At 31.3% G+C, this 21,678-nt stretch overlaps 1 protein-coding gene across 5 annotated transcripts in view; it reads left to right on the forward strand.

The window, feature by feature from the left end:
• The window catches only part of LOC129218440 (E3 ubiquitin-protein ligase TRIP12-like), a 246,296-nt gene that overhangs the window by 62,826 nt on the left and 161,792 nt on the right, over window positions 1-21,678 (forward strand). For 4 of the 5 annotated variants that reach the window (XM_054852706.1, XM_054852710.1, XM_054852708.1 and 1 more), the window contains 3 exons: window positions 693-865; window positions 16,014-16,073; window positions 20,239-20,700. In XM_054852706.1, the coding sequence (XP_054708681.1) occupies window positions 693-865; window positions 16,014-16,073; window positions 20,239-20,700 (695 nt within the window). The remainder of the gene's footprint in view (window positions 1-692; window positions 866-16,013; window positions 16,074-20,238; window positions 20,701-21,678) is intronic. The other variant, XM_054852709.1, reaches the window with a different exon arrangement.

Genomic DNA, 21,678 nt, shown 5'->3' on the forward strand with positions numbered 1-21,678 from the left:
TCGTGGCATGTTTTGATTTTTGAATAGACAAGAAAAAAACTTATAAGAAAACCATAGTGCAAAGAATATTTTATAATGTAAAGATTACGCAGGTCTACTTGGTAAACAGGTCAAAGATGCTGAATCCAATAAAAAAATCTGCATTCCCCCCCCCCCTCGACAGGATAAATAAAAACGACAGGAATAAAATTATATACAGCACCTACTGAAGCAAAAGAAATTGTCATCACAGAAACATAAAATGGATCATTGCTCTAAAAATTTGGCCGAGAAGTAGGACTTGTACTGCCATTGCTTAATAATTTTTCCAGATTTTTTGCTTGAAGTTATCTTAGTAAATCATACCACGTTCACATTTGCCATATGTTCACATGTGCCCCCTCCCCTTATATGTTTTTTATTCAGGAAAAAAAAACTTTCAGGTACTGTCCAAAAGCTGAAACATAATTGATGTAATAATAGGATACATTCAAGCATCTATTTTCTGTAAAGCAATCTGTTTTACAAGACATTGACACTTGAATGTGCCTATTCCAACCAATCTATTTTTGGTTAGTTTAAAAACTAGTTTTTAGTCATTTATTAATGTTTCATTGTAAGACAAAATAAAATATGTATGAAAAAATTCATGAAGATAAAAGCTATTTTTAATTTTAATATTAAGTAAATTTTTGCCATCTTTTTGTTAAAAGGTCTAGGAGTAGAATACTTGGCCCTCAGTTCGAAAATCTTGAAGAGGTTCATAATTCTTTGAATGGTGCTGACCAAACCTGTGTTGAAAATCATATATTGAAAAGAAAACCGTCAAATCACTTGGAGCCTGTATTGGAAACAAAAAAATCGAAGTTAAAGTCTAAAGCAACAGGTATGTTTATTATCTGAATGTTCTTCTTTACTGCCTTTAATTCAATATGTTTATATTTAATCATTTTCTTTTAATATAAATTCGAATTTCACTTGTATTAATAGCAAATGACATACAGTGTGTCCTCGTTTAACCTACAGTACCTCTATATTTGCAACTGTTACTTCTGATTGTAAAAACAGTCAACATAAAGTGCAGAGTTAAGGTAGTAAAAGTTTGAAGGGAATAAGGTAATTAGTGAAAAAATAAATATTTTTTTATGTAGACCCTAGGTCCACTAACTTATATTTAGGGAATTTATCTTCATTGAAGAATAATTGCTACACAAAAAGTTTGAAATTAGTACGACAAATATTCACCGAGATATGAAACTCAGCATTTTGTGACATACACCTCTTGACACTCGCAGTCAATAACACCTTTTTGGGGAAAATATAGTGGCTAATGAGGGTTTAAGGTTATATGTGTGCCATAGTTTTTTTTTCAAATTGTACAAGCTTTTGTTGTGTGTTTTCATGTGCATAAAGTTTGCATTTATTTTTCAATAGCAATGAAAAATGTAGATACAGTAGAACCCCTCAAAGACACCCCTCTTATGTGGACAGTTTTGAATTTCTCGGCAGTAAGGCATCAAGTCTAATGTATTAGAAACCTCCCTACTACAGACACCCTCAAATACGGACACAGTTATATTTTGGAAATCATGTGCATGGATCTTTCCTTTTTTGCAGACAACTGAATTTAGGAATAAAAAATAAATTTTGAGAATAAAATAATTAAACATTGGAAAGTTTGTTACATTTATAAAGTTGATGAAACACACTTGTTTTATAGAGTTTAGCAGGATAAAAAACTCTTGTCTTAACAGACAGAAAGCTGCTCTGGTGAGAAATTTTCTAAAGATGTTTAACGTTTTTTACGATCACCATAGATGACATGAAATTAAAACCTTTTCTCCGAAAAGCAACCAGAGTCCAATGCTCTAAAGGTCTAGATTTAAAGCATTTTCTAGTTAACTGGCATTCAAATTAAAGAACATGGAGGGATGAAAATCAGTGAACCAGTATTATGTCAGATCAGCATTTGATTTTGGATAAAATGTTTGCTTTAGAAAGATGCATGTTGTTTTCTTGATAAATTAATGCGACTCAATTTCAAACACATTTGTAAACAATATAGAGACCATCTTCTTGGTAGCAAGCACCATGTCGAAATGTCAACTTCTGGAAGCCAAAATGTAATGCTAGAAAAATATGCTAGATTTAACCAGGGCTGTGGAGTCGGAGTCAGGCTGATTTTGGGGTAAAGGAGTTGGAGTCCTTACAAAACATGCTGACTCTGAATCCAGGCTTCGTTGTTTCTTTAATTTTCACCGACTCTCCTTACATTTTTTAAAAAAACTGACAACCAATTGGTTCGATTACCTGTATAATGGCCTACTAATGAGAAAATAACTCATTGGCAACCAGCTGCCTTGATTGGTTATCAAACTTTCTTTAACAGCTACCTACGCTGTTCCCTAGTTTGCTTGTTTCTTAACTTTTTTAACTAATAGCAACTGTCAGTAAACAGTTTGGTTTCCTAGTGTTTTCTAAGTATTCACTTTAAAATAAAAAAAGAATATATTTTTACTTCGATCTCAGTTATAAATAGTAAAAGGAATGTATCCCTTGAGCAAGTTGGGACCCGTAGCTAAGGAGGAAACTTCCTAGGGTGTTCGGTAAATTCAGATAAGTGTTGACGTGAAAGCCCAAATCCAAAAGATCCAATAAAATTATTTGTTTTTTTAAATCTAAAGACTATAAGCTTCGTTCTCACAAAAAAGTATAAAATAAGAGCATGATTTCTTCTTCGTCTTCATATTAAGGGGAATTCTAAAGCTGCCAATAAAATTAAAAATTGAGCGAAGAAGAAATATAGATATAGTAAAAGCCATTTGTATAAAGCTATATACCACCACATTTTGTGTAAAATTAGCTCTAGCTATGCAGAACCTGGCTTTTCTTTGCATTCTAGAGCCCTATTGAAGTTTAAATTTTATAGATGAAATATAATTTTTAAGATTTATTGGGGAAAGATTTCAGAATTAAAGTATTTATACTTTGTATAAATTCTGAAACTAAACCCGGGGCGGACCGCTCCCTCTCAAGAAATTATTTTTTACTTAGCAAAAATGATTTCTTCTGTCTTAAGTTACAACTTTCAAAAATTGAAAGCACATGATTTGATCAACATCTATTTAAAAGCACTAAAAGGAAGCAAATTAATCCTTTTTAGATTTTTAAAAAACGGGATTTTAAAGAAAAATCTCACTTTTAAAATCCTGACGGTAGGAAAATTTGATTTTCAAATTGAATTTCTTATGTTGTATGCATCTCAGGTTTACAAAAAAAATATGAAAAATTTCATAAAAGGGAATTAATATTTCAACCTCTGTTTAAAGCTTTTTTCACCTTCCTATGAAGGAGGAGGGTGAAATTGAAAAAAAAAAAAAAAATTCTGAAGTTGGACATTTCAAAATCCAGGAATCTGAGTCGCCATTTGCCTTCCAACTCCACAGCCCTGGATTTAACGCATTTGATTAACATGACAAAATACATAGCAAATTGCTCAAAACTGATAATATTTTGCGTGCGATTAGCTGTGTTAAGTACGTTTGAAGGGGGATTAAAACTGAAGCAATAGCAAGCTGCTTTCATTGTGTTGAATTTAAAAATGGATATGTCAGAGTGGAAATTTTTTTAGCAATGATGAATCAAAAGTTTGCAGTCCGTTGTTAGTGCATCTATTAAGGTTTAGAAATGTAACTTGATGTAGCGTTACCTGATAAAATAGCGTTGATTATCGCTAGATATATATTTTAAAAAAACTAGTAAATTGAAAAGTAATGGAGACATTAAAGTGTACAGTATAAAGATATTTAAGTTGAGAGTAAAAAATGAATAATGTAATATAAACAAATGAAATTTTAAAACCCCTCTCCTGCGGATATCCCTCTGTTATGGACAAAAATGTTTGTCCCAATAGTGTCCCCTTTAGAGAGGTTTTACTATATTTCATATTTACTATACTTCACTTTTACTATACTTTACTACACTTCTAAAAGGGTGATAAAATCCAATCTCATCTTCTGCTCTGTCCCTAAAAATTTTTAGCTCCAATGTTTCCTTGAGTTTTGATTGCAAATGTTTCAAATTTTTTGTGTTGGAATTATGTTTTTATGGAGATTATTTCCCTATATGTAAGTTAGGGGATTATATAAAAATTAGGTTATGTATTTTTTCACAAATGTTCCCTTTTTTCTTCAAACTCTCAATGTTTTAACTATGCACCTTGTTTTAACCATTTTTACAATTGGAAGTATGCTTCTAAGACTAATGGTTGCAAAAAATAGGTCATGCTGGTTGAACGAAGACGCGTAGCATAACTGCATTGTGAAATTAAACATAGTTTTACAAAGTAGTGTTAAATAATTAAATTTTATTTCTTATAAAGTATTCTAGCTTATGAAATACCTCAATAACCAACAATTCTTATCAGGGAATTTAATCGTACTAACAAAAGCATGCTGGTTAAAGCGAAAAACCAACGTAAATAAAGCACACATTTTGAAGAAAATACAGCATATAGCTATTTCAAGGCTACAATGGAGCCTCTTCATCAGTGCAAAAAGCTCACCAACGCTACCAAAAGTCACGAAAGAACTGACAATGACCACTTGGACACCGGTATTTATAGCAAAGAGGACCAACCAATAGCAATTCAGGACACAAGACAACAAACAACCAATCAGCAAACGACATGTCAACCCCGGGCTCAGAGCAAGAGGGAGAGACGACCAATCAGAAGCCAGGAGACATAAAGAGTGAGAGACAGCAAAGAAACCGGAAAAGCAATTATAAAAATTGCTTCCAAAGATCATGAAAAAATGGAGTGCTGGAAAAATCATTGACAAGAGAATGAGAATTTTTCCAAATGTACAATGCTAGCTAAGTAGAAAATTGCATAAAACAGGTTCTGTAGCAGTTAAAAACTTCCTGTTCCAGAAAACATCACTCAGGTGAAGGAAAGCTTGGAATGAAATTATACGAAATTTCAATAGCAGCGAGAAATTAAGTGATTGTGTCCAAACAAGGAGGACCTGCATCTTTGTATATTAATAGACAAGCCGTTTTCTTTCGGTACCGATTCCTCCTCTGTTTGTGAACCGATTTCCTTCATTCTTTTTTTGTTCAGTAGCTATTGCCGAGTTTTAGTGTAATCAACAAAATTTTTTGAAATCTAATGCTAATTAACTAAGATATTAATTTAAAGCGCATTTTCGTCCTAAATGACTCTTTCTACGCGAACGGATGGTCCATTTTTTTCGAATTTGATATAGCTGGAAAGGTCTTTAAAAAATACTCCTAACGAAGAAAGTGTCAGGGCGCCCAAGGTCCAATAACCTAAATTCACTAGAAAAAAGTTATAAGCATTTTTTAGTTAGCAAAACTCAAAAATTTTAATTTTATCTCTTTTCCATTGTTAAAATTCATTGTTGGAAGCGTGAAACATTAAGTTTTAATTCATTTTTTAAACCACTTTTTATACACGAAAAATGCATTTTAATGCTTTGAGCTTGGTATGGTTGGAAAGCTCATGCAAAATACTTTGAAACACGGTCTACCCGGTTTTACCCAGCGAAAACGCCAACCGGCTAGAAGCAATAAAAAGTTAGTGAAAATTCATTTTTATTTGCTTTTTCACGAGACACATCCAGCGTGAAGAAATTGCTGGATAATATTGTGGTGTTGCCAATTCTCGCTTGAGCAGAAAGAAATAAAATACTTGCATTTGTTTTTATTATTGAGGCTTTTTTGGTTAACTACAGGCATTTAAAATATTTTCATTTTGATTTTGTTTTCGTGATTTTAATATTTAAATAAATTATTTTACGGAGTGAGGGACGACTTTCAGTTCCAGCTCCCAATAATACCTGCATTTGCTATCACCACAAACAGATCTCAAGGTGAAACTTTTGATAAAATTGGCGTATTATTACGACGTCCAGTGCTTTCGCATGGACAATTATATATTGCCGTGAGTAGAGTACGTTCATTTGACTGTTGGAAATTTTATATTTAACGGCAAGATCATGCCTACTTTTACAAAAAATATTGTTTGTACAGACGTTTTACGTATTAAGGGAGTTTTGCGACATCATTTCAGTCAGAACGACTTCCATAATTGTTAAACTGGCGAACTTTATCCATTTTGGCAGGAATGCCAGGACGAGAAATATTTTTCTTTTGCATTCGTTAAAATTGAGTACAGAAATGTCTATTTGTAAGGAACTGACTATGAATGAAGTCCCTCTTTAAGGTGGGATTCATTAAATTGTAACCGTTCGTGACAAGGTGGAGGAAATAAATGACAGGAGGAACATACAATAGGGAGAATGGGACATCAAGCTTTTTTTTGATAAGAACGTTTAATGAGAAACAGGGTGATATGTGGCAAATCAAAGAGGGGTTGTGGCGAAGTGTGAAACATTGCGACAGAGGGGAGGGAGATCAAAAATTTTGAAAAGTGCATTTGTCAGTTTTCCCCTAAACTGTTAACAAATCAAAAACACGATTTTTTAAAAAATTACACTATTATTGCGACGTCCAGTGTTTTTGAATGAACATTTTTTAATGTAGCAAGTAGGATTCGTTCATCTGACTGTTTGGAATTTATTAATTCTAATGGCAGAGGTCAAGGCAACTTAATAATATTAATCTTATTAAAAGAAGCATTGTTCAAGCAGAAGTTTTATGTATAATCTGAGTTTTGCAGGATCATTTCTTTCGGGAAGATTTCGATAATCGTTAAATTGGCGGGCGCTCTTCATCTATTGGCGTCAAATGTTTGGCACCAATTGCAGCTCGAGAAATGTTTTTACTTTGCATGCGAAAACAAAGAGTAGGGAAAGGTATATTTGCATACGGTTGCCACAAAATAGGGGCTGTTCACGAATGAAGTCCCGCTTTAAGGTGGGGTTCTCAAAATAGTAACAGTTTGTGAAAAGGGAGGGGAAGGACATGACAAGAGGGGCATACTCTGGGGAGAATGTGACAACAAGCCCTTTTTTAATAGGAACACTTGTGAAAAACAGCATGACATGTGACAAAAGAAAGAGGGGTATAGTGAAGTGCAAAACATTGTGACAAAGGGGGGAGAGGGTAGAAAATGTTGAAAAGTGTGAAATCAGTTATGCACCGCCCTTAAGGGTGCTCTTCACTGAGAGTCTGAAAGATTCAGATCTAATGTTAACCTACGGGGAAAGTTGGAGCTTGTTTTACAAATTCCTGTGAAGTTTTCGGATCCGGTTTTTTTTCTGAGTATTTTTCAAGACCATGTCTGTTTCTTTTAGTTTTTACTTTTTTGATGTGTCCATTCTCCGATTTTTTAAAATTCGAGAAAAAATGAATTTCTTCGAAAACGAGGTACTGTTGGACATTTCGCTCTGTAAAACATCTGCAACTCGTGCTATCGAAATTTTAAGAACGCCCTGACACGCAAAATATTTCCAGCTCTCTTTTGAGATCTTGTTTGAAATAATGCGACCATTTTTTAAACAAATATCATGTTCTAACTATTGAAAAAAATTTCAAAATACGTTCACTTTTTGCATTTGCCCCGCCCTATACTAGAAACCTCCCCTTTTTGAGGGGTAAGTGCTAATGGGGTGTAAGATTTATTACCCTCTCATTAGTTCCCCTCAATGACCTCCGCTGGACGTCCTTTCTTCTTTCCTCTTTTCCTAAGGCTTTCGTGAAGAATCAAGTGCTTTTGAAAGTGAATCCATGTAGATGCGTGCTATTAGCTGTTAAATTCGCAACATCTGCTTTTTTTTCAAATTTGTGGTTTGAAAAGAAATAGATTTGAAAGGAATATTTCTGAGTCAAATTGTTTATTTACAATATAATGAACATTGTTACAATGCTGTCGAATGCGAAAAGTTGACATTTTTCCCTTCCAGTAGAAAAATATTTTTATATATAGATTAAATAGTATTCCAGATACTGGGTATTTTGCATCGTTTTACATGTGTTTTATGTTACTACAAATGGTACACACATAAAGTGCTTTCCACAGCTCAACAAACATTTTTGAAAATTATTTGTTTTTAAGAGCCAGACTCGTCAAATTTCTTTAGAAGGTTTGGGAGGTGGAAAATTCAATTGCGGAAAACATTCCGTACACCAACATACAAATTAAATACATAGAAAATCATGAAAAATATATTAGCAATTTAATATGATTCAGTTAATGTAAAAAACACACCGTGGTAGAATTACTAAGCATTGTATGTATTAGTTTTAATGACGTTTTCAGCCTTATGTTGCCGACAAAGCTAACTAAAATGTGAACAATATAGAATGGGGGTTACAAGTTTTCACTGTTTTCTATTTTCATTCTCAGAAGCTAGATCAGCATTTTAATACAATGTAGAAAAAATTAATTACAGGCATAAAGGTTTTCAGGTCACATAAGCACCCCCCCCCCCCCCCTTAAAAAACATCATTAAAGATCGTCTTAAATTTCGTTTTTATGGCTTTAATTTCAAAAAATTTCGGGAAGGGAGTTTGTGAAAAGTCCTTCTTTGACCATAAAAAAAAAAAAAAAAAAAAAAAAAAAAAAAAAAAGTCGTCTAAAATTGCATTTTTGGATTTCAAAAACCTGCATGTCCCCAACGTTAATAAAGATGGCCTACAATCATGTTTATAACACTTTAAAAATTTTGCCTCCCCCCCCAACATCACACTAAGACTGCGTTTTTAGACTATTTCGAAAAATTGCGGGGAAAGCTTCCGAACTCCCCGTTTCCTAACAGAATTGAAGAACCTGAAATTGTGTTTTTGGCGTTTCAAGTTCAAAAATTTGCTGGTGGAAGATCACAGGACCTCTTACTTACTTCCAAATACTACCAGAGATCGTCTAAAAGTGCATTTTGAAAATTTTTATTTTCGAGAAAATTAAAAGGCATAGCCCCCAAACAGAGTGCTTGGGAAAATAGGGAGTATTTCTGAGTAAATAGTATGCTTACGATAAAGATCATGTTAATTAAATATAGAAATGGTTCCCTCTCCTAAACAAGAAGCTAAATCCTTTCTCTCGCTGTATTTACATATTACTAGGAGTCAATAGAATAGAAAATGTGGGATCTCAAAAAAGATTTTTGTTCTATACGAATGAAAATTACTTGATAATCATTGGATTAGAACATTCATTTTATTCTGTGACTGAAGACAGGATACGATAATTTTTCGGCACAGAAGTGCGTAACACAGAACTTAAAAGAAAAAGTTTGTCTTGTTTGTTTCTTTTTTAATTGTGAACCCTTACTTGTACCTATAATTGCTTTCCTAAATGTAAGCTGTTCATTTTCATTTTTGTTTCAACTTTATGTATTTCCTGCAAATCTGTTTCTTGCCCTTTTTTTTATTTTTTATTATTGATTCATTAAATGCAAGATGCATGAAAACGAGGCAGAGCAATAAAAACTTTAAAATCTGGCAGAGCGAGGCGTTGAGATTTTTTTCATCTAAGTATTTCGAGATTTTTTTTTTCAAGCAGATATACATGTAGATAATATTTTCGTGCCTTCTGAGAAAAAGGACAACCCTTAATATTTATTATGACAACTAACGAGGATCAGACACTCACAAGACTTATTAGAAAATTTTAATAAAAACTCAATGTGTTAAAGTAGAAGCTTTATATACACTATATGACCAAAAGCATTGGGACACTTTCAAAAATTCACATGTTTAGGGATTTCTCGAGAAATAATAGACCAATTGCTCTATAATTTGTTTCGCATAAAATGTATACTCTAGTTGTCATTTTCCAATAAAAATTAAGTCTGCTATTCATTTAGGGGACCGACAACAAATTGAGTAAAAAAGTTTTTTGATAATTTTTCATTGCAAATTGTTGGGAATAAGCTATAATTTTCAGAAATGAGTTAAAAATCTATCAAAAACTTATTTTTATATTTTTGTGAAAGTATTTCTTATACCCATGGAAATATAAGCATTTCTTTCAAAAATGCAAAATTTTTTGAAGGTTTTCGCCCTATATTACGCAGAGTATTTCGTCAAACGTTACTAAACTTTTAAAATATTTGACAGCATTTTAGAGAAACATAATAATAAAATTTGAAGTTAAAATATTGAAAATTTGTTGAAATATGAACAGTTAAATCTATTAATTTTTCACTGCGCAGACACGAAAGATAGCAATTTATAACGTTCATAATTCAAAGCTCAGATACATCCTACAATCCATGAAAAAAATTCCACCGCAATTTCTTTAAATTTTAAAAAGTTATCAGCAATCTAATGAGCCGAATTTCTATAATTCTAGGATAGGCGACGAATGGTAAGGAATTGTTAGCAAACTGGCAACACTTTCCTGCCATCGTTATAGAGTGATTCATGATAAGAACAGATTATTTGTTGTTGGTCCCCTAAATGAATAGCAGACTTAATTGTTATTGGATTTGACGTCTGGAGTATACTTTTCATGAGAAAAAAATTACAAAGCAGAGAGCAATTGGTCGTTTATTTTTTGAGAAATCCGTAAAATTGTGAATTTTTGAAAGTGTCCCAATACTTTTGGTCATATAATGCATGTAATACCTCATGTATTTTGCCGAATTTAGTAACTGGGAATCTGAGACTCTAAAAGTGCTAGGTTTAGTTTTATTGCAAAATTTCAACGCAAGATAGTTTACAAACATTGAGAGTGGGGGAAGGATTGATTTTTGCCTTTGAGCTTGGAGCAGGGTGAGCACCCTTGCATACAAAGATCAGAGAAAAATCTTTAATTTTTCAAATTCAGGAAATCCTTATCCGTAGCCGTCCGCAACTTTGCCGTTGTTATGCTCAATTTGAAAGAACTTTCACCATAACAACCCCTTGAGAAATGCTATCGTAGCCTTCTCATCTGCATATAGTACTTAGATAAATAAATAAATATTTTTTCAAAAAGAAAAGGATTCAAAGATAAAGATTAGGGGAATTTTCTGGTCACCAGTGGTGAGAAAAGGCATTTATAGTAGCCACATTTTTTTTCTAGTCGCCACTACATTTGTAAAACAGGTAACTAACCAACAAAGTAGTATTTAATTTAGCACTAAAATATAAATATTATCAGTTCAAATAAAGGTTAATGTAAGTAATTAGTGGCATTAATGTTTATTGTACAATCAAGTATTAACTATGCAAAGAGGATCTAGTTTCATTTTTAAGAATGTTTTCTGCTAACTCGGATGGGGTTGGGGAGAGTGGCAAACAGGCAGAGGAAGTGAAAGAATTTCGCCAACCGATAACTAGTTAGTCCCCACTTTTATTCGGCACTCGATTTTTCAAATTTATTAAGTAGGATCATCCATTTTTAAAGAATATTTTTTTGTAAGAATTTGGAGTTCATTTCGTTAAAAATTCAGTGTGGTCATGCAGGCTATCTTTTTTTTTCCTTCCTTTTTTGATATTATCAATTTTCAATAACGAACATTTTTCTAAAAATAAAACGAATTTATAAATTTATTTATTGCAAATATTCATTCATTCGTTAATTTTTCCTAGATGAGATCAGGAACCGTATTAATGGGGAAAAAAATCTTCGTTTCAAAAATTAATTTTAGTGCGAATGCAAATAAATTAATATCACAAGCGGGATTGCAAAATGCCGCGCCTTTTACACTGAGTAATTTTTCTTTTACCTATGTAGTCAAGACTCAAGAGGGAAAGAACTAGAATTTCCTTGGAAGGGTCTGTAAGAAGCTGCGGTTTCATTTCGCCGTCAGCTATTACCTCCTTCGACTACTCTGCACAGCAGGGGAGCGTCCGGTCTGTCCCCCTGCAAAATGTGACAGGTCACATGATCCACACTTTCATCGGCCACCGCTCGTTCTATTGGTTGTTGAAGTGTCAATCACTTCACTGATGAACATTGCTTTCGTTTAAAGAAAAAGCCCATTTTCAAGCGAGATCGTTTTTCTTCCCCACTGAAGAGCAGCCTTAACCATAAACAAATCACAAAGTCGACCTTTTTAAAAAATTTTACTATTACTACGACGCCTAGTGTTTTTGAATGGACGGTTATATGTTGACACGAATAGAGTTCGTTCATTTGATACTTGGAAATTTATATTTCTAATGATGAAGAAGCAACTTACTCAATAATAGTAGGCGTTTTATAAGTAACATTGTTCACACAGAAATTTTACGTATAAATTGAGTTTTGATGCTTAATTTCATACGGGAAGATTTTGAAAATTGGATAATTGGGGATTTTTATTCGTTGGCGTCAATTTTTTTTTGTTTCCAATGCCAGCGTGAGAAATGTTTTTCCTTTGCATACGTAAACAAAGCGTAGGGAAATATTTATTTGCTTAGGGTTAGCACAAAGCAACATGATATCCAAAATAAAATTATTCAAGCCAGCAATTTGTTGACCACACCAATTTCTCAATGGGGTTGTTTCTTTCAATGAAAAGTAAGCAAAAGGTACAAAGCAACATGATATCCAAAATAAAATTATTCAAGCCAGCAATTTGTTGACCACACCAATTTCTCAATGGGGTTGTTTCTTTCAATGAAAAGTACTACTTTTAAGCACTGAAAAAGATAGAATAAGAAAAAAACTGAGCCAGAAAAAGCTTTTATTTTCTCCACAGTTGGTTTTTTTAGTGGAAATAAGTCGTGGTTTTTATGACATTATAAGTGATGTGCTTTGGCGCGCGACTCCATTACTGCGCTAAATATTTGCGATTTGCTCTTAACCGCGTTTTCGGGTTATGATAATTTGCGCTGTGCGCTAATGGCATCGATGAGTGGCATTTTATTGCTTTTGATGCCAAAAAATTAATTTCAATCTGCACACAGATTAAAATAGTTGTTAAAAAATGTTACATTTTTTCATATTATTTAAAAAATGGGTAAAACCTTTGTTTTTAAGCAGTTTCTTCTAGTAAAAAATACTTTGAAAATTTCGGAAACGACCCCATAACTGAAATATCCCCTTTCATTCATTTATTTTGAGATTAACAGATAAAAAGCAAAATTGGAATCAATTATTACTGCGGTATTGTGTGTCCGTATAAAAATTGTATGTTTTCAGTTATGCAGTAAACATGAGTAAGAGTATAAACAAAAATGTTGGAAATAGTTAAATTCATACAAGTTTTCTCAAATATTCATTTATGAATATGGTCGAATTTCAACCACTGGGCGAACACTAGTCCTTATAAATTTACTATTGTGTGAGAGTTAAAGCCTCCAGGCAAACTTTTGTCTGTTGTTGTCAGTGTTAAGTGGAAACAATTCGTTTAGATCCTTAGTTTTTCTTTTCTTCTGATGATTCTTGTTTTAGCTTGGCTCAATATGAGATTACATAAAGCATATGAAATTATGCATGAGAAAATAGTCATGAGTTTCTTTGAAGAACCATTGCATGCATCTGATTGGTGTACAATTTCTTGTTTCCTCATCAAAACAAGATGCTTCATTCACGACACCTTCCTGGCATGTCCAGAATGAGTTTAATCCACTTGTGAATACACACAAAAGATGAATGACTGTCTGGATATTTTCAGAGAAGCAGAGTGATAGCTCTCACTGCGATAACTACTGTGTAACTAGTATCTCAGGTGCTCAATATGCAGAGGAAAATCAGCAGGAGTTGTAGAATCTCCTGACCATCTTGATTGCCTAAACCGTGCCTGTGACTTATATTTTTGAGACCAATTGAAGCATCTGGTGCACTCAAATAATCCTCACACACTGAAAGACCTACACTGAAAGATTTACAACAAATAATTGAAAAGTCTACTTCAACTATTCTTAAGGAGTAGTTGACTTAATAATATTGGGGTGTATTTAACTAGGTGTTTTAAATAAGTAATAAGGTAACAGATGTTCTGTATTAAATATTTCTCTTTCTCTAGTGGTGCCTTCAGGTTGGTTATATTATTTTCATTTTTGAAGGCTTATTTGGGTTTGATTGATTTTATCTCTGATGAAAACTGCATCCTTTTTAAGTTAAAATATTTTGTTCGACACTTAAGTGCAAAAAGCTCTATAAAAAAATTTTCAATCGCCAAAACATAAATAGTCTTAATATTGTCAAATTTCTAGTAAAATTAAGGTGTTAAGATTCATTAATTAATTTAATTTGGGTGTGTGATTTAAAATTTAATTTAATATTTTAATTTTTACTTTTAATATTTTCGGAAAAAAAAGAAAGAAATGCTGCAATTTGAATGTTAAATGATACATGCATACCTTTTTCTGTTTTTGTGTATTATTATTGCAATTTTAAATAAATTTCAATTAGTAATGCTTGAAATATCTAAGTCATCAAAGATCATGATCAATAAAAGCTCCCCTTCTCTTCAGATTTGTTGTTCAATTTCAAAGGTTAGTAATTTTAGCAGTAACTTAATCTTGTGAATGATTAATTTATTGATTTGATAGCAGAAACTTAAACGAGAAAGTCTATAATAATTTGTCAAAAAAGTGGTAAATTGAGGTTTACATAATTAAAAAGCTCTTTCTAAAAAAAGCATTTTCATCAACATTATTCATTAATGTGTTTCATTCATAAATATGTGTATATGTTTTAGTTAGTAGAAAATGAGAATTGGTATGAATCTGTGAAGGTCATTCTTATTACATGGTAAAGAATGGTCATTATATATATTTTCATACTGTTACATTTCTTGGGAATTATTTTTACTGCCATCATATCCAGTCTAGTTGTTAAGGGAGTGTAGGGGTGTGCTACACCCTCTAAGTTCTTCAGAAATAACTATGCCAGTTTGGTATTAATGATGCCTTAAGAGTTCTTTCAGTTAAATATTAAAATAATTTTGAATAAATGAACTAACAGGATAAATGTAACAAAACATATTTCATCTGTAAAATTTTAAAACAGCAAACCTAAAATTTAAGAACATCCAAGATTCTTCTTTATTAAGAGTACCTATCTAAGGGCTGCTAAAATCAAAGTTTCAAAATCTTTTTAATGAAAAACAAAAAGTACTCGTTGCATTAATCAAAACCATAGCCAGCTTTAGTTTAAAGGAAAAAAATAAAAATAGATGAACAAACATAGCTTCATGGGGCAGTCGACATATATACAAAAGAATTTTTTTTATTCTTGTAAAGAAAACTGCTGAAAACTTTCTAACATCATAGAAACTAAATTCATGTTTTTGGAGCTACTATTTCAAAAAACTGCCAGTCCCTTAATGTTACCAAGCGTCGTTCACAATTGCATTTTTAAGACTTTAATTTTAAAAAAAATTTTTAAAAATTGCCAGGGAGAGTCATTGAACCTTTTTTCTTCCTAACATATCCTAAAATTGTCTAAAACTGGGTTTTGAAACTACAATTTCAAAAGCCTAACGAGAGAGACCCCCTAGACCTACAGCTAGTTACGACTTTCTCCTAAACCAGAAGCTGAATTCTCTGTTTTTTATATGTGCATTTTATATAAAATAAAGGGGCTGCCAAACTCGTACACTTCCTTTGGTTTTTGACCTTGCGGTGACCCTTATCTTATCACACAATGCTACTATTACTTAACACAATATGGAAAAATAAGATTTCTTGCTAGCAAGTTTATTTTTCATCAAATGAAATTATTCAAAATAAAATTCCTCTAATGTTAATTAACTTTTTAAGGGCACTTTTTAAAAGTTTTTCTGTTTTATTTTTTGTTAGTGCATGTCATTATAAACAGTATTTTAAAGAAAATTATTTCTATGCACTTCTGTGTTTATGCTTATATGATAATTTTTTGTTTAAAAATTAAAAATTCCTGTATGAAAATGCCAATAAGACATTAATTTATACTTTAAAGTCTAAAACTAATTTAAAGTTCATAAAATTTATTTCAGATCATCCCTTCATTTAAAAATTTTCTATGTTATTTAACTCCCATTCAAAAATCTTATTTTCAGTAGTATATTTTAGTTTTGTAACTTTCTGGTTATGGAATGGATTTTATTCGCCTTTGTTTTATTTTGTTTTTAAGAATTTTTTTTATTTGTAAGTAACAATGAAGCCTTTTGTGCAGAGAAAAACTTTATTTCTTGAAAATAATATTGTAGGAAAGAAACATTGTGCACAGAAGAAAAAAAACTGTCGGACTGGAAAATCAAACATGAGCAGTGAGTTCAATATTATTATTTTTTGCTCCACAAAACTCTGTTGAGTTTATTTATGTTTATGTTTTCTGAATGTTTTTCAAAAATTTCCATGTTTCTTTTGAGGAATGATTATGCTACAGTTTTAATTTCATTTAAAAAATTTCTTAAGGGTGCAATTTTAATTTAAAAACAAAAATACAAAACATATACCTAAACTACTTTCTGTTCTACATTTAAAACTATTACAAAACAAAGTTTCCATATTTTAAAAGTATGAAGAATTTTTTTTTTAAATGGGTTTACTCTTTGGCACTTAATAACATCCAGAACTTAAGCGTTTCTGGGCAGCCTTTATATGATAAAAGGTTTCATAAAAAGATGTTGAATGTGTTCATTTCAAATGGTGCCTGTGTCGTCTAAGTCAGTGCAGTTCTCCTGTGTGTAAAAATAAATTTAACTGACATCAGCTCTCTTATTTACATTCTTTGGGTTTCTGTAGTTGCTTATTGAGATAAATTACTGCTGATGTCAAACCTTCATACATACTTTTTAAAAGGTTCTTCAATGTAAAATTTATTTTAATGTCTTAATGCTTTAAAAGTCTCTTATTACTAGTAGTATTCTTATGATGCAATATCTTTTGGGCATGACAAATTCAGCAAAATATCATAAAATCTCAATATTTTCTGTGTCTTTAATATAGTCAAGTTTAATGTCTTTATTAATAATAACATCATTTGTTAGTTTTCATGTATTTCCTGTAGCTACAGTGTTGATTAGAACTATGAGGACAGCAGGAAATTGCATAAAAAATAATTTCTGAAATAATTCATTGGAATTTATACACAAAATGTCTTTTTATGCTAAAAATCATTGTTGAGTACAGAACATTTGAAAATACACAATTTAAATCTTTTACCCTGTTTAATGAAAAATGTCTTTGTTAAAACTGGACAAAATTTTAAGGACAATGAGCGGTTTTCCCTGAAAACCCTAGTAATTAATAATACCCCCCTTTTTTTTCAACCACTTTTATCAGTCTTGATGTCATGGACGTTTAAGAACATTCTTGGAAATTTTTATCTTGACTTTATCAATGAAGAAAATGAGTTCTTCCTTGTTTTGATATTGCAAACCTTTTTTTCGTACTTCGGATGCCAGAATGCCTCGCAAAGTTTCCATTAAACTTAGATTGAGCCTTTTGTCTGGTCAGTACAGTGATTTCATGAAATAAGTATCAAGCAATGATTTTGAAGTTAGAGCAACATTTAATTAGATGTTATCCTACTGGAACAAATTGTGTAAACTCTTAATTAATGGTGCTTTTGATTAAAAAAAATATTACTAAGTACATCAACATTACTCTCTGAGTTCATTCTGCCCTGCCCAAAAAATATTGGTCTGGTTTCTGCCCATTGCAAAACTTCGTCAGACCATTACTGAGCTGCTTCCAAATGTATACATTGAGATTTTTTTTCCCTTCTACAGAAGTAGAGCAAAAACCATCTAGTTTGTACTTCTGAACTTGTAACTTGCATTATATTGGACAGACAGGAAATAAATTAAGAATCAATGGACACAGATCGGATATTAAGAATTTTAGAAAACATAATAAAAAAGATGTTGAATTAGAACATTTCCTGGAGCACAACTTTAACAATATCAAAATATCAGTGTTTGAAATGGAGAGTGACTTAAAAAGAAGAAACTGGGAAAGTTGGCACATAGGCAGGTTTAATAGCGTTGACTCATTCGGACTTAACAGTTCTTTTTATAGCAACAATACTAGTTCACAATATATATACAAAAAATTCATTTTCAACAGAACAAAAAGAAGAAGTTGTAGGGAGAAAGGCAATAATAAGAAAAACATTGAAATACTTTAAACCATAAAAGCTGTTAATTACAAAGAGTTAATATAAAAAAATCTAAAACTAATTAGAATTGTGATAATGTCCTCAAAAAACAGAGCGCTGAAATACAAGGGCTGTTCAATAAGTCATAAGACTAAATTTATAAAAAATGCAGCACAACTTTAATTGTCATAATTTACGTGTTTTTTTTAAGAATAACTTCTATGAGACTAAACGCATTTATTCCAACTTTCTATCCACTTCTTAAGAACTTGTGATCATTAAGTTTGTTAGAGCATATTCATAACCGCCTCCCCGGAGTTTAGACATGCTTTGTTGCTTTCAAAAGGTTTACCTCGTAATGGATTCTTAAGTTGAGGAAACAGCCAGAAATCACCAATGTAAAATAATTCTGTGATTCTCCTTGATTATAATGGCAGCAGTGTTAATCATTGTCTCTGTGATGGACATTGAAGGTTGTCCCTCATGTTTAATATCTTCCATATTGTTCCTGCCTTCCTTAAAAGTTTTATGGCAGCAAAAAGTACTGACTCCTAAACATTACTTCATCAAATTGCTAGATATAAATAAATCTGCAACAATAAAACAAATCTGAAGACTGATTCAAAATTTAACTTTAACCTTAACTCAGAACCGATATCCAGTGCATCTTGCCAAAAATTTCATTTATAAGCTTATGAAAGAGTAGTGGTAGGTCTCTTTGTTTGTTTCATGGTTGTTATGATAAAATGCATTGGGTCTGTTGCAAATCAGGTCTGTTGTTAAAAAGTCCGTAATATGAAGTAGAATAAATTAAACCTAAACACGAACTATTTTAAACAAATTTGAATGCAAAATTTAATGCATGGGATGTTTATCAAGTAAAAAAATTGAAGTTTCAAAGGAAATTGTGAAATTAACACCAATTTTACGTCTAATGTGTGTGAATGTATACATGTATCCCTTTACATGAAAGTGGGCAGTAAAAATAGGCAACTGTCTGGTTTTCAGATACAAGACTATATATAAAGAGTAATTAAACTTATTTTTTAAAACTTCTGATTTTAGTAGAAGCAATTAAGTCTTAGTTTTAAAATAATCAATTTCATTAAACTCTCATTTAATAATCATTTGAATCTAACGTTGATTAATTTATTTTCACCAATTTCTCTATGCATAATATTATACTAGCTTTTTATATTAAATTTGATCTGAATCATATGCATTTCCATTAAACTGATTTTTACCTCACATTGTGAAAGTTATACTTGGTGAAGTTATATATGCTTGAAATATATTTTCTGTAAGTTTTAAAAACACTAATTTAAATTTTAATTATTTTTACTAATGTAGGTTAATTAATAATTGATTTTTAAGGACTCTTTAAAAAATCAAAAAAATTGATTAAAATCAAAACAATCTGACTCAATTTAAAAAAAAAAACTTTTTTTTGCTTTGTTTTTCAAAAAAAAAAAAAAATTGAATTTTTTCTAGGTGCAGTGTAAGTCTTTAAAGGCTCTTGCTTCATAAAACCCAAAAAAGCTAACCATGATTTTTTTTCATACCCTGTAGATTTGTCTAACAATGAGAGTTAGTTATATTTTTTTTTGAAAGGTGCAAAATGGTGAATATTTATTTTGTGATAAAAACTTGTCACATTAGTGTTCCATAGATAGATATTCAAAATGAAATAAATGTGATGTAGAATAATTATTATTAAAGCTTGGTTATATCATTTGATGAACATGTTTGTGATTGGTTACACTTGAAAAATTATTAACAAGGTCTTAAATTCCAATTTTGTTGACACATTAAATCAAATCGACTTGAAATAAATGTCGGTACTAGGTTATGCCCATTACTGGTGTATAACTGTAATTGTTAGATATAAGTATCGTCTGCAAGTAGAACTTGTTAGTGGATAATTGTTTCTAAAGTAATTATTGATTAATACTGTTTCAATTTACCAAAGGTACCAGAGCTTTGCCAATAACTTTCATTAAAAGTAGGTAAATGTTTTATTTAGTCTATCTCTTTAAACAGTGTATGTGAAATGAGAGATTGTTCTGATATTCATTTATAGCATGTTTGCATAATTAATATTAATGAACATTCAAAGTTGGAACTTTCGTTAGTTTCTTTAAAAAATAAAGACCAAAAAAAAAAAAGCCCTTAATTATACTAGTGTTTATAACGCTCTATAAAATTTTGTTTGTTTATTGGTTTTAAAACTCAACAAAATTTAATTTAAAAAAGGCTGCAGTTTTATGTACAATAAGTTTTTATCTTTTTTATTTTTGGAGAATTTTTAATTTGACTTTTTATACTTCCAGCTGACTCTACAGTGCCTAAAACTGAGTCTAAACAGAAAGAGTTAGCCCTTACCTTACCAGAATGTGCAGAAGTTAAGCCACCTACCAGCAGAAATAGTAGATATTCAAAGATTTTTGATGGTGCCTCTGTAGATATAAAATCTGAACCCGAACTAGAAAGTCTAAAAATTTCCAAGAAAATTGATAGTCATGCAAGTGATGGAGCATGCTCCCAATCTGCTCTAGCTTGTTCGACAGTACCAGCAAGTGATAATAAAGAAATTTGTTTAGTTTTGGACAATGGTATTTATCGTGCCTCTTACTTGAATCCAAGCAAAGGATCATCTTTTGCTACTTATTCAAGACTGAATCAAGTAGAGGCACAAGCAGCTCAGCACTTGCCCGCTTCAACTTCAAGTACTGAAGATCAAATCAAAAAGAGAAAATCCAGCCGACAAAAAGCTGAGACTCAAACTTGTAAAGGTAAAAACATTTTTCAATTGTTCAGCAATTCCATGTCAGATCATTCACCTTCTTGATTCCATAATTTCTGATTTCAATGAAATTTGGCATGAATTACACATGTGACAAACTAAGACTTATATTTTGAAAATTGTTTAAAATGTATACTTGTAAAAAAAAAAAACTCAAAATGTGTGATAAAAATTAAAAGTTTGTTCTTACAAATGACTATAACTTCTCTCTTAATTATATTGAAATGAAAATTCAAAAACTTTTTTTTAAGCTAAGGAATAGTACTTTTCTATTGGCATATACATGACTTTCTTACAACAGATTTAAGTTTCAAGATCATTCACTGTGACTTTTGAACTTGAATATCTCAAAACATGCCCCCCTCAAAGTATTTTATTGCACTCTCACTATTCTTTCACTGCACCAAAAAATAGGCTGGTGCTGCAATAGCAAAGCACTGCATAAATAAAAAAAACAGCAGGAATGTTAACATTTTCTGCAGATGTTTTACTTCTGTGATATTATTATTTAAAATTTTGGGCTCATTCCTTATAAAACATGCGTATTTTGACAAATCAACTGATTTTTTGATATAAGCTAGAGTTTAAAGATTTGGTTTTTATTTTTTGAGAGACATTTAATTATTGTAATGAGCTTTTCTGGTGGGCATCATTCCAACAATATTTTTTTTCCTTAAAATAATTCTGAGTCTTTCGTGACAGTTATTATAAGACTTTAACTGAGTTTTTAAGCATTGATGGGACAAAATTTCAAACATTTGTTGTTGAAAGAACTCATTGGTTGTTAAGATTATTTGCTAAGCCTGAAATTTGTTTTCGATGAAGAAGATTTTTTACTGATTGCAGATAAGAATTGTGTGCATCAAACAAAATTGCAATCACATACTAGCTTAAATTCAAATCCTGTCAGTTTGTCAAAATATGTATATTTCATTTATGATGTGCCGTTGCTTCAAAATCAAACAAT

Source organism: Uloborus diversus, chromosome 3 (assembly GCF_026930045.1).
Source record: "Uloborus diversus isolate 005 chromosome 3, Udiv.v.3.1, whole genome shotgun sequence".
NCBI lineage: Eukaryota > Metazoa > Arthropoda > Arachnida > Araneae > Uloboridae > Uloborus > Uloborus diversus.